The sequence below is a fragment of the Mytilus galloprovincialis genome, chromosome 9, assembly GCF_965363235.1.
Source record: "Mytilus galloprovincialis chromosome 9, xbMytGall1.hap1.1, whole genome shotgun sequence".
Classification (NCBI taxonomy): domain Eukaryota; kingdom Metazoa; phylum Mollusca; class Bivalvia; order Mytilida; family Mytilidae; genus Mytilus; species Mytilus galloprovincialis.
In genome coordinates, this window is record NC_134846.1 from 37,892,629 (window position 1) to 37,909,762 (window position 17,134).

At 32.0% G+C, this 17,134-nt stretch overlaps 1 protein-coding gene across 2 annotated transcripts in view; it reads right to left on the bottom strand.

Moving 5' to 3' along the window:
* Positions 1-5,017: 5,017 nt before the first annotated feature.
* The window catches only part of LOC143044955 (voltage-dependent T-type calcium channel subunit alpha-1G-like), a 153,165-nt gene continuing 141,048 nt past the window's right edge, over positions 5,018-17,134 (bottom strand). For both annotated transcript variants that reach the window (XM_076217225.1, XM_076217226.1), the window contains 6 exons: positions 16,991-17,112; positions 16,092-16,247; positions 13,656-13,757; positions 11,715-11,834; positions 10,321-10,459; positions 5,018-9,763 (listed from right to left, as the gene is read on the bottom strand). In XM_076217225.1, the coding sequence (XP_076073340.1) occupies positions 8,325-9,763; positions 10,321-10,459; positions 11,715-11,834; positions 13,656-13,757; positions 16,092-16,247; positions 16,991-17,112 (2,078 nt within the window). In that variant the 3' untranslated portion in view covers positions 5,018-8,324. The remainder of the gene's footprint in view (positions 9,764-10,320; positions 10,460-11,714; positions 11,835-13,655; positions 13,758-16,091; positions 16,248-16,990; positions 17,113-17,134) is intronic.

Consider the following 17,134-nt stretch of genomic DNA (forward strand, 5'->3'; position numbering starts at 1 on the left):
AAGCATTATATTAACTTCTATGATCTGATGGCAGTGGGCTATCTATATTTGGTGTATGGTATGATTATAAGGTGTATATGTCTGTCTGGCTGTACATACGTCCCAGAGTTGGTTTGGGTTCTCTAACTTTAGTTTGCCTCAACTAAATGTTATGAAACTTATAAACTATGCTTATTACCACATAATACAGATCAAATTTGAAATTGGATGGCGTCACTTATACCGTTCATGAGTTATGGCCTTTTCTAAACATAAAAATTGCTGAATTTGTGGTTTCTGTTTTCTAACTGTAGTTTGCCTTAACCAAATGTTATGAAAGTTATAAATAATGGTGAATATGACTTGATACAGATCAAATTCGAAAAATGGTGGTGTCACTTATACAGTTCTTGAGTTCTGCCCCTTTAGAAACATAAAAATTGGTGAATTTTTGGTTTCCCTTCTCTTACTTTAGTTTGCCTTAGCCAAACTTTATGAAACATATAGGCAATGCAAATTACCACATAGTACAGATCAAGTTTGAAATTGGATGGTGTCACTTTTACTGTTCTTGAGTTATGCTCCTTTATAAACATGAAAATTACTGAATTTTTGGTTTAAGTTTGTCATTTCTATTTTAATGCAAAAAATGGCATTTGTGCACCAAAGGGAGATAATTTGGAGCTTTTCCAATTGCATATACATTTAAAAAGTCATCTGGGGTAAAAACAAATTGATTTATTTTTGTTGATTTTTTGTCGAGTCTGCAACATTTGTTGCAGAAAGCTCGACATAGGAATATTGATATGGCGGCGTTAGCTAACTTCTTTAAAGCTTTATGTTTTAGAAGGTAGAAGACTTGGATGCTTCAAACTTTTTTTAAGGGTGCCTCATGTTATGAAGTTTCCGTCAGTCACATGTCCAATATCCTTGACCTTATTTTCATGGTTCAGTGACTACTTGAAAAAAAAGTCCTCATGCCTGTCAGACAGTTTGCACTTGACCTTGACCTCATTTCATGGATCAGTGAACATGGTCAAGTTTTGGTGGTTAAGTCCATATCTCAGATACTATAAGCAATAGGTCCAAGGGGTACAATCAAAATCACGTGATGGATATACACACATCGGAAGTAACAGTCGAGCAGACCGCTTGAAAGGTAAGTAGTCGTATTTACTTGTTTATATCAATAAAATTTAATAAATAAGGTAGTGCACCGAATGCCGGATACTATCTAGTTTTGAAATACACAATTATCCTTGCTGGAAAGCGTGCAGTTAATGCTAACACTTCGACACAGTTCCAAAATTTCACCAGATAACACACACACCTCATATGTTTTTATAACAAAATTTCTGAAAAGTCAATGTTATGGGAGTTTTTAGTGGAAAAAGAATGCATTTTTTAATTCATCATCCTTAATTTTGATTTAATCAATCAAATAATTACGATAAATGGTCGTTTGACAGGAGAATAGCCGATTTTCACAAATGATACCACACACACCCCATTAATTTAACGGATAACACACACACACACACAAACCGAAACTGAAGGTATGTACAAAGTTTCAAGCAAAGTCAAATGAAGTATTTTACTACATTATACTAAAAACATAAGAACAATTTAATATAAGCCTTAACCTATATAACATTTTAATTGTAAAGCAATCTCTCATCGCTTTAATTTTCTTATATGTGGCGTGGTGTATCTTACAAAACCTGGTTAGAGGTCTTAAAAATTTATACAAGTGAACTCAGAATGGTGTTCTGTTCGACAAATCATTTTGCAGCTTTTAAGACCTTGATTGTTTATCGAATGTTAATCAAAGGGACTTAACTTAAATAATGTGTGTGTGTTATCCGTTGTTTTTTTCGATGTGTGTGGTATCATTTTTGAAAATTGGATTTTCGACAATAAACCAAGCGTTTATCGTAAATTCTTTTATTGTATAAATCAATAGTAGCGGTGTTGAATTGAGACATGCATTTATTTTGCCAAACAAATCATAAAGAAAACAATTTTATGAAATTTTGATTAAAAATATTCAAAGTGTGTGGTTATCCGTTGAAAAAATGGAACTGTGTCGAAGTGTTTGCAATAACTGCACGCTTTCTAGCAAAAACAATTGTGTATTTTAAAACTACATACTATCCGACATTCGGTGTGCCAACTTATTAATCAAAATTTAATTGATATAAACAAGAAAATGCAACTACTAATTTTTCAAGCGGCGAGTTCGACTGTAACTTCCGGTGTGTGTATATCCATCACGTGATTTTGATTGTACCCCTTGAGGTCTAGTATATTTGGTATATGGAAGGACTATAAGGTGTACATGTCCAACTGGCAGGTGTTATCTGACCTTGACCTCATTTTCATGGTTCAGTGGTTATAGTTTAGTTTTTGAGTTTTGATCTGTTTTTCTTATACTGTTTGCAATAGGTCTACTATATTTTGTGTATGGTATGATTGAAAGGTGTGCATGTCTAGCTGGCAGGTGTCATCTGACCTTGACCTCATTTTCATGGTTCTGTGGTCAAAGTTAAGTTTTTGAGTTTTGGTCTTTTTTTTCTAATACTAATTGCAATAGGTCAACTATATTTGGTGTATGGAAATATTTTTTATTTATTTGTCAGTCGCGCAGATTTATTGACCTTGACCTCATTTTCACTGTTCATTGCTCAGTGGTAAGTTTTTGTGTTTTGGTCTGTTTTTCCTAAACTATATGCAATAGGTCAACTATATTTGTTGTATGGAAGAATTGTTAGCTGTACATGCCTGTCTGGCATGGTTCATCTGACCTTGACCTCATTTTCATGGTTCATTGGGCAATGTTTAGTTTTCTTGGTTAAGTTTATGTGACAGTTGTAATAAAGCTTTATAGTTAGGACTATCAACATAATATCAATGATTAGTAAAGAAGGCGAGGCATTTCAGCGTGTGCACTCTTGTGTACCATATGATAGTCACAACTTATAAAGTAATAAATACTATTTGTAATGAAAAAAAAATATGTTAAAATTTTTGCTGAAATTTTTGTACCCTCAAAACTCTTTTAATCTGGTGCTTCACAAAGAGAGAGTGTAAAACCCTGTTGACAATATTTTTTCATCCTGTATATGTTTTGGGCAAACACCAATCTATCTTGTGTTTAAGTATCTCAAACTTTTGTTTCATAAAGTTTCTTGTCAATCTGCAAAATTTAATCTTGACCCAATTCCAATGTTGACCTGAATATTATAATTATTTCTAGATGAAATGTGTTAACATGAAGCTTCTTACCAAATTTCATGGAAAATAGAGTCACTGACCAAAGGATGGAAAGACATTTCCCATTAGACCCCATGACACATTTGGAGAGGTAAATATTAATTTGAATGAAAATATTGACCCCAAGAAAAAAAGGGTCCACTGAACCAGGTAAAGGAGAGCACATTTTGTACCACTTAGAATGTCCACAGAAACATCAACTGATCTCAGTGAATACATTTGACAATTAAAACCAATGTCTATAGTTGTTTGTTGATGTGGTTCATAAGTGTTTCACCTTTTGTATAGATAAGACCGTTAGTTTTTCCAGTTTGATTGGTTTTACAATAGTCATTTTTGGGGCCCTCTATAGCTTGTGATTTGGTGTGAGCCATGGCTCCATCTTGAAGACCGTACTTTGACCTATAATGGTTTCTCTTATACAAATTGCTACTTGGATGGAGAGTTGTCTCATTGGCACTCATACCACATCTTCTTATATCTATTTGGCAATCAAAAACTATGTCTATAGTTATAAAATCCCACTATTCAAAAGAACAATGTCATATCATTGTCATTATACTGGGATATGATGAAGATGATGAACTGGGTTAATATCCAGTGGAAAATATAGCATGCATATCTGAGGAAAAAAACATGATAATTTTAATGAATATGAACCCTGTATCGTACTAGACTGTCACAACTAGCCAACTTACAAGTGAGTTCACAAAATGACAGTCTTCTCTTACTCCTAAATGCAGGGTGTTTAGTGAGAGGCTGCACATACTTTTCAAATCTTTGGTTTGACCTGGCCACAGAAACCTGTCGTTTATCTTTTAACCTATTTTCTTTCAAGTGGAAAGATCTATTTTAGAATGGTAAATTATCACCTACCGATTTAGACATCATTGAGTTTGTTACTTATATAAACTTATATAAACAACACAACAGGCACTACTTGTGTAGCAGGAACTATTTACCCTTTCAGAGCCCCTGATTCACCCCAGGAATTGTGTTGGGTTAATGTTGCTCAGTCTTTATTTTTCTGTTGTGGTCTTTTTGTCTTGTTTTTTTTGCCATGACTTTATAAAAAAGAAGATGTGGTATGATTGCCAATGAGACAACTATCCACAAAAGACCAAAATGACACAGACATTAATAACTATATATGTAGGTCACCGTACAGCCTTCAACAATGAGCAAAGTCCATACCGCATGACTTTGTCAGTTTATTTACAACTATGAGTTTGTCTATCCTTTTGATATCATTTGCCTTTTAAAAAAAAAACTGTTTAAATACTATGGTTAAACAAGTTGACTCAGGTAATTTGAACATTGTTTGGCCTCTTTTGCCCAAACACTTTTGAATAATATAAAATCAAGAATGTGTCAATAGTATATGGATGCCCCACTCACACTATCATTCATATGAAATCAATGTCAAAACACTCAATGTTGGCATTAAAATTACATAGATCATATAGTGAAAATGGGTACTAAGTTTCAAGTTGATTGGACCTCAACTTCATCAAAAACTACCTTGACCAAAAACTTTAACCTGATGAGGGACAGACGGACCAACAGACTGATTGACGTACAAACCAAGGGACACAGGGACTAAGAAACATAATGCCTATCTACAATTGTATTTTGGGCGTTATAAGATGTAGTATGATTGCCAATTGGACAACTCTTCACTAGAGACCAAGTAATATAGAAGTGTCTGTTCTACTAAAAGTACATATGGAAGAAAAAAGGGAAAAACAAAACATAACACTAGAAGAACTATAGATAAATTAGTGCTTTTTAATATACAATGTGGATAATATAACAATGAAAAAATTCTGATGTAAGAAAAAATTGTCTATTTAATGATTGCAGTAAAAATTATATGCATTATTCACACATACAATTCTAACATGACTCATACTTATAATGCATAATAATAGAATGAATAAATCACAGATTTTCACATGTTCAAAACACAATCGACTCATAATTAGAAAATAAATAAATAAATAAATACAGTAAAACAAGAAATATTATTAAAAGATATGTATAATTAATCGATATAATTTAATAAATAACTCATTTAAAAATTCCAATAAGCAAATTTTAACAAATAAAACAGATGTACATGACATTCTTTATCGATAATCTGTTTGTTTCATTTGTACAGAGTTCAGACAATGAATACATTTGGAAAAATAGGTTTAAATTTTAAGCACAGATGTACCGGTACTTGTAGAATCATAACAACAAACAATCTGAGCCTTCTATCAACAGAAAATTACATACTTATCTTTTTTTTTTATTTTGTGTTTGAAATATCATTTTTAAAAATTTCTCTCAAAATTAATGCAGATTTACCCAATAATTCCTTTGAACCAATTTTCATGGATCAAGGAAATTTTTCATTTTCATTGATATTTTATTTCATGGTTTTTCCAAAGTCTGCATACATTTCTTTATAACCTTAAATATGCGTTAGACATTGAAATTGTGGTTCCCTGGTTACCAGGAAATCCAAAAAATTGGTATCCAATGAATAATAATGTATCATACCTGCCAACTGTCACTATTTGCGGGGATTTCCCCCATGGAGGCTCCCAAATTGAAATTTTGAATGAGCACTTTTGTCCACAATTTTAAACAAAACAATTAATTTTACAATGACATGAGGCTTATTAAAGTAAGAAGAAGCCAAAAAACAACATTAAAATGTATTTGAAGGCCCCCTTGAAGGTTTTTTAGGACTATGACAGCCATCTTGCACGCAAACCCCCATGGGCATTTTGAAAAGTTAGCAGGTATGATGTATCCACAGTATAAGTGATATAGAATGTATTCTAGCATAAAACGTAACACAAACCAAAAACATGTTACCTACAATAGTATTACCATATAAGACCATTAAATGGTTGATTAGTAAAAATATCACAAAATGTAAACACAAAAGATATTTCATTACCCAGAAGACAACAGCTAGGACAGGAAGTCTGATGAGGTCACTATACACCTATTTCAAGTTCAGAAACTGTACTGACCTAGGATTTTGGCTAGTTCACCAAACAACATTTGCAAAGCAATCACTTTTTGTCTCTCTTTACATCAAGAACTTTCTGTCCACAAGACGAAAAAAAAAAATTCTAGAACAAATCTGCAACTATAAAATTCAAAAAGACGGTTTCAAAACGTGGTGTCTTTGGTGGGGACATTATCAAAAGGGTAAGAAAAGGATGCAAATTTTGTATACTAGTAAGTTTGGAAATGGAATGTGCATGGCTGTTTTTGTTGGCAATTTTATTTAGCAAACAAATTGAAATAAAATCTGGTTCTTTCCTAATATTCACAATGTATTGGTTGGTCACTGTGAGGAGTAATTATGGTGAAATCTAGATACTTTTGTATAATCAACAGGCTATTATTCTGTACTTGAATGTTCTGTGCTGTGCACAACACTTTCTCTTACAAATAAGATGGTACATTTTCAATAGAATGTACTGTGCCGCGCACAAAACTATCTATACAAAATACATTGTATTGAAAGTGTAAGGATAACCGCTCAAACATTATGATACCAAATAAACATGGAATTTATTAAAAATTTCAAGCACAAGAAATTATACAAATTCCATAATTAAAAATAATTCCAAGTTCAAATAATAGCCTGTTAACTGTATTAAACTCATACAAATATTTTTGGTAAAATAATTGAATTTGACTAGAAGTATGAAAATATACTATCTTTTTGACAAAAATTGAGAATTTGATGGACAGCTAATCTATTACATGAAGTTTTGCTGTGAATCCTACCAAGAAGGAAAAATAACCCATCTTAACTCATAATTACAATTTCAGAATTAAATTCTGCCTTTAAAAGACATAATGTCCATATCCACAAACAAAAAGAAGGGGAGGTAATTTCATAGTGCCAGGCGACACATACTCTGTCTGAGGAAATTGGTTTTTTTTCCAAATTCATTTATGTTCACTGAACTTCAGCTGTACTTTTGGGTATCTTAATACCAAGCATATCACAAGAAAATTTCACAATTCTATCAATTAACATTCAACCATTTTTTCACAAAAGAATAACTTTTTAAAAATCACATTTAGCTATTCTATCACATCGTTCACACAGAAGTATTGTTCAACCCAAAAGAATAATCTTGTATGCAGAGCATCAAATTCCGAAAAGAATAATCATGTATGGAGAGCATCAAATTCCGAAAAGAATAATCATGTATGGAGAGCATCAAACTTTCTTTTATGGAATAAAAGAATAATCTTTTATGGAGAGCCTCAAATTTCCAAAAGAATTATCTGGTATGGAGAGCATTAAATTTCCAAAAGAATGATTTGTATGGAGCACATCAAATTTTACTTCGGATAAACAAGGATTTGTATAATAATCCTTGGGATAAATGTACTAAAATATGCATTTTTGCATTTTGTTGAATGCTCTGTGTAATTATAGTTTGTTTTGTGTATTATGTGTCTGTGATTTATGACTGAATAAAAGTTTGTTTATTTGTTTATTTATTTTTTAAAGGGGAAGGAGGGGAGTTCCATTTTACAAAGTAGGAAAAAGCAATGAAAACACTTATTATAGTATATGTCTTTAAAAGTGGAAAGATTCAAAATGCAATAAGGACTTTCTCTCAGATTCATTTGGGTTGAACAAACAAACTCATAATCAAGTATATATATACAATTTTCATTGTAGTTACCCTGCATTGAAAATTCTGATTGCATGAACAATTTGTACAAATGTGTCAATAATAAATTGAAAAAAATGTATCACAAGAAATAGTAAAATAATGAATATTCTAATAAAAATATAATGTATTAAACTATGTTTATGGGAACTGGATTTAGCGGAAAAAGATAGAGCACTAAATAGTGAAGAAAATTGTATAAAAGTAGACTTATATATGCTGTACAGAAATTAGTCTAAAATACAAATACACAATTTGCGTTAAACAATTGAATTTCTGAATTTTCTTTTTGAAAGTGTAATTAACAACAGATTTCATAAAAGACTTAATTAGTAAATTAAATTCAAAGTATAAAATTATGCAAATTTTTTAATCATCATCTTGAGAATCTGCTGAATGTAAACGTCTTCTTAAAGTCAGGTGACCTTGTGACAGTTTATTTATCACAGTTTTGCTCTGATCTGAGTCTTCTAAACGTTTATCACAATGTCCGTCTGCTCCTGAGGGACTAATGGAATTATGGGAAACACTGTCACTACTTCTAGAAGGCACTGGGGTATTAACTCGGGGAACAGAAAGGGAAGATTGCAGATCTCTGCCTTCTTCACTCGACGGACATTCTACAACAGGAATGGAAAGAAACAACGGTGAAAGTCGTGGTGGTTTTGGTGATCTAGGAATAGTCAATGATGAATTCGGTAACAATAATTTGTCTGGTGAATTTTTCGTAGAATTTGTTGATAAACATGACGAGGATGATATGTGTGACGAATGATCTGGAATTTCTATAGACAAGTGTGATGGTGGTAATGGAGAACGACACATTGGTAATGAGTGACATGGAGTTAAATTGTTTGTTGGCGTGGAAACCAAATTCATAGGTGGATTTATTCGATCACTGTTTGCAGAAGTTGCCTCTGGTACAACTGTGGAACAAACTGAACTTTCATTAATAATAGCAGTTCCCTCCCTTGTCCATGGAGGAGTTACCTGCTCCTGTTCGTCCTCCGTTTCAGGAGGTGTACCAGTAATCAAACGCACCTCTTCATCACAGGCAGCTTCATCAGCTGACCAATCAAATGAACCTGAATCTAATGTATTATCACGAGAATGAGGATGTTTTCTACATGGACTTTTCAATGGTGCAGACTCACCAGAATTGTCCAGAGACAAAGTTACATTTTTATCCGATTGCGAGACACTATTGTCCCTTGTCAGTGAGCTAGCATTAGATGCATCAGATATATTTCTAATATAAATGCGTGAACGTCTTTCCTTTCCACCTCTTCGCTGAGCCAACATATGCTTGTCCCTAATTTTAACTTTTTCTGCCCCACTAGACTGACTCCTGTGTAGCGGATTGTGTTTGGCAGCACTCCGACAACTAATGTTAGACATTTTACACTTACAAATTTCACAGCCTTTGTGGCCGCCATCTTTGTTTTGTACAAGCAACGACGGATGAGACTGAGAAACTGTTCCAATTTTCTTTTTTGTCTCTGATAATTCATATAAATTCAATAAAATACATTTATCCACAGCAGGTGGACTTTCGCTAACTACCTTTTGGCGGACAAGTCTCCGACGATGTCTTTGCGATGGGGCAGCAGACTTTTTCAGTTCATCTGCTATTTTTGGAATGACATTTTCACTACTATTATCAATGTTTGTTTCTGTGTAACTTGATGAATCAGAATAATATGAGGGTGTCAATGGAACCTCTAAACTTGATCCGGAAGCATCCAGACTGACATCTAGATTACTATTATAGCTGGATACCATTATATCGATTGGTACTAACAAAGTACCTGTAATTAAATTCAATCAGTTAGTATAATGAATTAATACTATATCTATTGGCACTAATACTCACAAAGATTTCTAAATTTATCAGACATATATTTCAATAAAGATTTAAAAATAGTTATTTTTAAAGATTTATATCAAATTTGATTTCTGAAAAAAATTCCAATGGAATTATCCCGGAAGATTTGTGTAGAATCATTTACAAGCTTTACATGTTTGTGCTTTGAATATAATTCTGTTTGCATTGAACAGACAAAAAACACATTTTTCATCTTGTTTGCATGGGCATAAGAAACACCAAAAATTTATTTGGTTTCAAACAATCTTATTCTTGGTAATGATTTGCATGCTGACTTGAAAATAGAACTGAACAGTTGACATATATTGAGATGGTACTTATCTATACCACCTCTGAGTTCGGGATTCTCACTGCGTTGATTACATATTGGTGGCCTTCAGCTGTTGTCTGCTCTTTGGTCGGGTTGTTGGTTCATTGACATGTTCCCCATTTCCATTCTCAATTTTATAATTTATATAAAAAGTATGAAATTTAACTTACTTCTAACAGAACGGTCAGATAATTGTTCGTTGCTTGGTGGACAGAATGTAAAGCTTGGAGGCAGTGAGAACTGTTTAGAGACTGGAGTTCTCAGACGACGAATATATCCTGGTACAGGTGTTGGAATCTTGACTGATTTCTGAAATGATTGACAGTTATATTAAATTTGTAACATTTAACATTGTTATTCTGTATTCTGTGGTTTACATAGTGTTATGTACTAATATACTATTTATTATCGCAATGCATTTCTCTGTCCTCAGTGTTCTTGCGTTTGGTTGCACTCGATTCTTGTCACATAGTGTTGTCATTTTAGCGGTATTTTTGAAATTCCACAAATAAGCAGGAGGGTTGGCTAGCCATAAAACCAGATTTGTAATCCACCATTTTTTGTTAAAATATCATGTACCAAGTCAAGAATGTGGTAGTTGTTATCAAAAAGTTCTGTTCTATATGTTGGCGTTAGTTTTTGTTGCTGTTCAGTTCTTTTGTTTTCATTTAAAAAATCTATGAGTGTTGAATGATGCTTTTATTTAACCCTAAATATTGAGGAACTTTCTCATCTAAAACCACATATTCTACAATAAATGATTTTCACCATCTTGAAGTTTAGATTATCAGGAAAATACCTACATTAAAATAAATTCAGATTTAGTTTTTATGATGCTCTTTTGTTATAATGTTTTGTTCCTATTTGTGGTTTTAATTCCATTTACATCAAATTGTTCAATGATTATTTTCTGATTTTATAATACTGGTTTTACTGCTCATTTCTGAAAACAGCCTTTAAGTTATATCTATTTGTGAGTTTTGTTTTAAAATAAACAACAATGTGTTCATAGTACACGAATGCCCAACTCGCACTATCATTTTCTATGTTCAATGGACCGTGAAATTGGGGTCAAAACTTTAATTTGGAATTAAAATTAGAAGATCATATCATAGGGAACATGTGTACTAAGTTTCAAGTTGATGTAACTTTAACTTCATCAAAAACTACCTTGACCAAAAACTTTAACCTGAACTTCGCACTATCATTTTCTATGTTCAGTGGACCATGAAATTGGAATCAAAACTATAATTTGGCATCAAAATTAGAAAGATCATCTCATGGGGAACATGTGTACTAAGTTTCAAGTTGATTGGACTTCAACTTCATCAAAAACTACCTTGACCAAAAACTTTAACCTGAAGCGGACGAACGGACAAACAGAAGGACGGAAGCACAAACCAGAAAACATAATGCCCCTCTACTATCGTAGGTGGGGCATAAAAACAGCGAGAAATGCTGCAAAGGCCAAGATAGATACAGAGCTTGTTATATATGCTAATAAAAAAATCATGCTACTTGAAAACTTCAAATTCATATTAGTATTTATGTATCTTAAGAATACCTGGTCAGCAGATTTTTCAGACAATTTGGAATCGTCCTTTTGTTCACCCCCTTCCTCAGCATCATTGTTTTCTCCATCCCCAACCTCAGCTCCGTCGTCTGCCATCACTCTATGAGATTCCTGAAAATATATCATTTCAGTTTAAATTATTTCCACTGTTATATTACAATGACTATGAAAACAAAGAAGATTATTTTCATGTCAAAATCATGAAATATCTTGCCGCATAACTTTATGAAAAAAAAAACAGATAAAGAACTGAATGTAAAGCTGTTTAGTCTTAAAGTACTGAAAATTCAGAAATAATGCATGCATTTATTATTGCTATTTTGTCTATTTAGGCTAAAATGTGATTTTAATTTTTGCAATATTGAGAAAAATTCTGTTAGAGCCGTGGTGTGACTAGTAGTTAGTGCATCGGACTACTAACACAAAGTTCGATTCTGTTCGAATTTTGCCAAACAGGAAGTAAAATGTCAAAGAAACTGAAAAAGTCTGCCATGGTATGATATAATGAGATGGAGCTTGGTGTCTTATAATAAAAAAGCTTAGACTGCAGTTTCTGATAAAAATAACACTAAAGTATGTTATTGGTGTAAGCACCTAAGTAAGAGCAGTCCAAAAGATTTGTCTACAATGATAATTATTTACATAACTTTTATCTCATCATTTAGCTATAAATATCTTACTTTAACAAATCAATATATATAAATCCATCAGAAATTATAGGTCATTAGGTGTAACACCACTAATTCGGGCCCGGCCAGAAAGCACATACCAGAAAGTAGTACATATTTAACACAAAATAGTTCCTACGCATGAGTGTAACTTTCAAAATATGTAGAATATTTAGGTATTGTTGGTATCAAATGAAAGATTAAGGACTGGTGAGCATTGTAGAGCACTTTTGGACTTTTAATTTTGAATATTAGAAAAACTGCATCAAATTTTAAAAAGAGGGTACATTTTGTCTGTTTGTCAGATCTGATGTACCTGTTTTGGTACATCCTAATTTCCGGGAACCAGTTCTTTCTTATATGCAATTAAAGGTATGTTGATTTTTTCAGTACAAGACACCATAAAGTGTTGCTTTGAAATGCAATAATTGCCACTTTATTTGAACTTAAAACAAAAGAGGTGTGCCTGCTTGAAATGGAGGAATTTAACATAGAAAGCAATGGGACCATGAATTAGTGGTGTACTTCCATTAAGATAAGACTTCATGGACCTAACAATAAAATGAAAGTGTCAAAACATCTATAAACCAAAATTATATGCTCTTATTTTAATTTTTTTTTTTGTAATGTCTTACAAAATTCATCTTTTTAAATTTCAAGTCAATAGATTCCAATCACTAGTTGGGGCATAAGCACATGCATTACATCTGCCTTTTACAACACAACAATCTATAAGCTAGTATTAAACTAATTATAAAAAATTACTACCAAAATTCTACATTGTCCCATTAATACCCAATACATTAAATATAAAATATAAATAACAATATAAAAATAACTAAGGAGATCTATGTGGTATGATTGCCAAGGAGGCAACATACCCACCAAAGTTCAAATGAAGTGGATGTAAGCAATTATAGATTAACGCATGAGAAAAACCCATACTATTCAGTCAGCTTTAACATGATCTTAATGGACAATTTCACTGTGACCTTGACATTCTCTTTTTATAATAAGTTTGAAAAAGTACATAGTGACCTGAATTTCTGACCTATGACCTTAATATCAAACTTTGGTTAATTTTCTACCTCATTAGATTCATTTAGTTTGGGAAAGATAAAATGCATATGTATGTAGGTCTAATCCTTATAAAATAATATCTCGGTTCTTTTCTTTTCTACTGCAACAACTAATAAAAGCACTCTTATAACATTCCTGAAATCTAATCTGCGTGGTACTATCAAACCTAGGGGGACAACCTCACCTGTAGTTTTAGTTCAAGCACATCTGGGATAACAGTTTTGTTAAGTTGACGTTGATATTCTTCTTCGAGCTCCTCGTCCATTTCTTTGTATTTGTAAGTTTCCTGACATAATTAGTAAAATCGTGCACTATGTGTTAGTATAAAAAAAATGGTAAAAAACAAAGTTCAATTGTACTTTTCAACAAAAAGTCATGTCAGTTTTTTAATATTTAAGAGTCAAACTAGAAAAGATGTTTATAACTTCCAAGAAATCTTTCTGGTGACAATTTTTGTGTGAAAAGGACAATTGAGTTTTATGAAAATTTAGAAATTTTTTATTTGTTATTAAGGGGAGATAATAACACAAAATGGAGGTTTGATACAGTAAACAATACATTGTCACATGTGTGAGCTTGGTTACTTTATTCCTCTTCATTTCTTTTTTTATCCAACAAAAGATTATCAATTATATTCTTTTAAGGGAGTTCGCTTCTCAGTTTCAAAGTAATTAACTTTTCAAAACACTAGTTTATATAGATAGGGGATTAATAAAGGAATCCAAAGAGCAAAAACAATATATAGGTCACTGTGCTTGTTTTCGAGACATTAGCCATTGAAAGTTTAGCTTTATCATTGACAAGTTGAAGTTCTCAAAAATTGTGAAAAAGTAATTAAAATTTTATAAGACTTTTACAGATGGCTTATTATTATACATGTAAAAGATTCACAAAAAGAAAAATGGGGGTCACCGGGCAAATTTTTTCAAGGTATTCAAATTGATAAAACCAGAGGATTCCGAAAATCTGACAAAAAATCTAAAACTTGACAAGCCAGCTTCCTTAATAAATTTTTCTTTCTGATGTTATTTTCTAAAAAAAAGAAGTAATCCTGATAAGACCCATATTGCTCAAATATAGCATTTCTTTTTCAAATTTTGTACAAAGCTATTACTTGAAAAGTAGAATACTTTTTACATGAACATGTTTTTTTTTAACACTTCAATGCACATGCATCAGGTACTAGCCTCATCAATTCATGCAAAAATCCTGAAATCTTTACCATGTTATCATTTTTAGACATTTTCTGTTTAAAATGAAAGTGGTCTGAACCATATTCTGTCTTAATATTTAAATATGTGCTGTATTTGATGATAACATATAACATATATAAAGCTAGAGAATGATCATGAATGTCGTCACTTACATAGTAGACAAAAACCATCTTATAAGTGACGTTTTATTGCATATTTGATACATTTTCATAACCCTTTACTCCATGGATATTTTTTTTTTTAAATACTTGATTCGCATAGGATTTTTTTCAGTAAAAAAAATCATCAGGTTTGAAGTGTTAATGCATTGTGAAAACTAATATTTCATCAATGAAATTCAAGTCAGATATTCTCATGAATCTCCTTTTCATATTGGATACAATTTTTTTTAAGTCTGATGCAGACATTTTGGAGACATAGCGTTTCAACTGAGGTACTACACAGGCGTCAAAAGGCGTCATTATGGAGGAAAGGGTTAAGCTTGAATTTGCACATCATTAATTGCCAAATCAGTTCAAATTTTTACATTCAATTGAATGGACTGAAGTTGACACTAAAGTGTTTAAAAAATGTCAAAAAATCTTTTTTTTTCCATTTGCTTTCGAGTAAACACATCCACAGAAAATTAGAAAGCCTAGATTGAGGTAGCTTCTCTTCAGAGTTACTTAATTTCCACTCAGTCAATTTCAAATATGAAATGAAATTTTTGTTGATTGAGCAGATTGTGAGATGAACAAGGCCAAGCAGATACCACCCTCTTATTGATTGGAGTATACCGTTAGTTACAAAAGTCCATTCATTATATGCCCTGATACGAGAGTTCAGTATAGAAAGGTACCCAGTTAACACAGGTTATAATTGAGACAGTTTTTCCTGTTTTTAAATAGTACATAACAGTTGACAGAGAAAAAACCTGCAAAGTGGACTTATTACTTATTAAGCTCACACTTTAAGTCAATGTACCACTTACTAAATCTTACCCCATTATAATCACAAAAAAATAAATCTAAAAGTTTGTGAAAGTTAAATTACTTCTTGTGAATATTCTATACATTTTTATCAATTGTACACTACATAAAATTTAGTGCAAAACAGATCAGCATTCAAAGTGCTTTGTACAGTGTTAAAAATCCATTAGAAATTGTTTTTTTTTCAAATATTTTTAAATCAAATAATTTTTTTCTTAATTTCTCTTCATTTCCATCCAAAATTTAAAGATAGAATTATACATTTTATAGTCAATAACTGTTAATGATCTTAAAAACTAACAATAAGTAAACTGTTAGAAATGTTACAATGTTACTCATCCACATTTAAAACATGTAGGTGTTAAAAAATGGTGATTGTGTTAAAATACAAATTACAGAGGGAAAAAAATTAAAAATACAATAATAAAGTGATCTTACCTCTAGGTGTTTCATCAGCACAGCAACAACAACATTTACCAACACAAACTGGGCCATTAATACAAAGATTACAAAGAATACAGGAGCGATGACGGAGTTCACACAACAATTGGTCAGACAATTGCTAGAGGAGTCACAGTCCTCTCGTAATGTATCCTGCAATAAAAAAATAATGTTTATCGTTTAAACTCGTTAACTACTCATTATCATATCAATTATTTCTTATACTGATGCTGCGAAATATCTGACTAAAATTACAATATCTATAGGAAACTACCTACAAACAGGAAGTAACTGCCTCAAAGATCTGAATATTAGTGACTTGGTACACATCATCTTAAAGTAATAAACCAAGTATCACAGCATACCATGATAAAATAGTTTAGTTTAGTTTAAACAGTATTTTATTCAAATAAATTGAATTGGATTGGGCAACAGGAAAAGCCTATGTAAGCCCATTCCATATAACATGGTACAATATATTACATTCAAACAAAGCAAATACCATGATAGACAGTGGAGTAAAAGCTAGTTTGGGTAAACATGGAAAAGTATCAGATTGTGTTTTTATTATTTGAAAGGTTTTCAAAAAAGCTCTGCAAAGCAAGAGATCTGACATTTGTACTTGAGTGGTTCTGATAAAATTTTAGTGACTTATAAAAATGTATAATTCTTTCTCTTACTTTTATAATTTTCCTATATCTTTCTTTTTAACTTTTCCCCCCTTTTTTTCGACTTTTTGTTTCCTTATCTTTTTTTGTGATTTTTAGGGGACGTGTACTATACAAAATTTCGTACTATATACGACCGAATTCAGTAGCCATTTAAAATACCTGACATCAACACAAACAATGTTAATTTTTCTTTCATATGCCAACAAATTAATTTTGTTTTCATACCTTCATAATTCCATTCCAATTGTCCCCTGTGGCCACTCTAAAGAGGGTCAGGAATGCCATACCAAAGTCTTTGAAGTGAGCATGTGATCCTAAGCCTTCACAAGGGTGCTCCTCAGAACACTCTGTAAATATAACAACAATCTT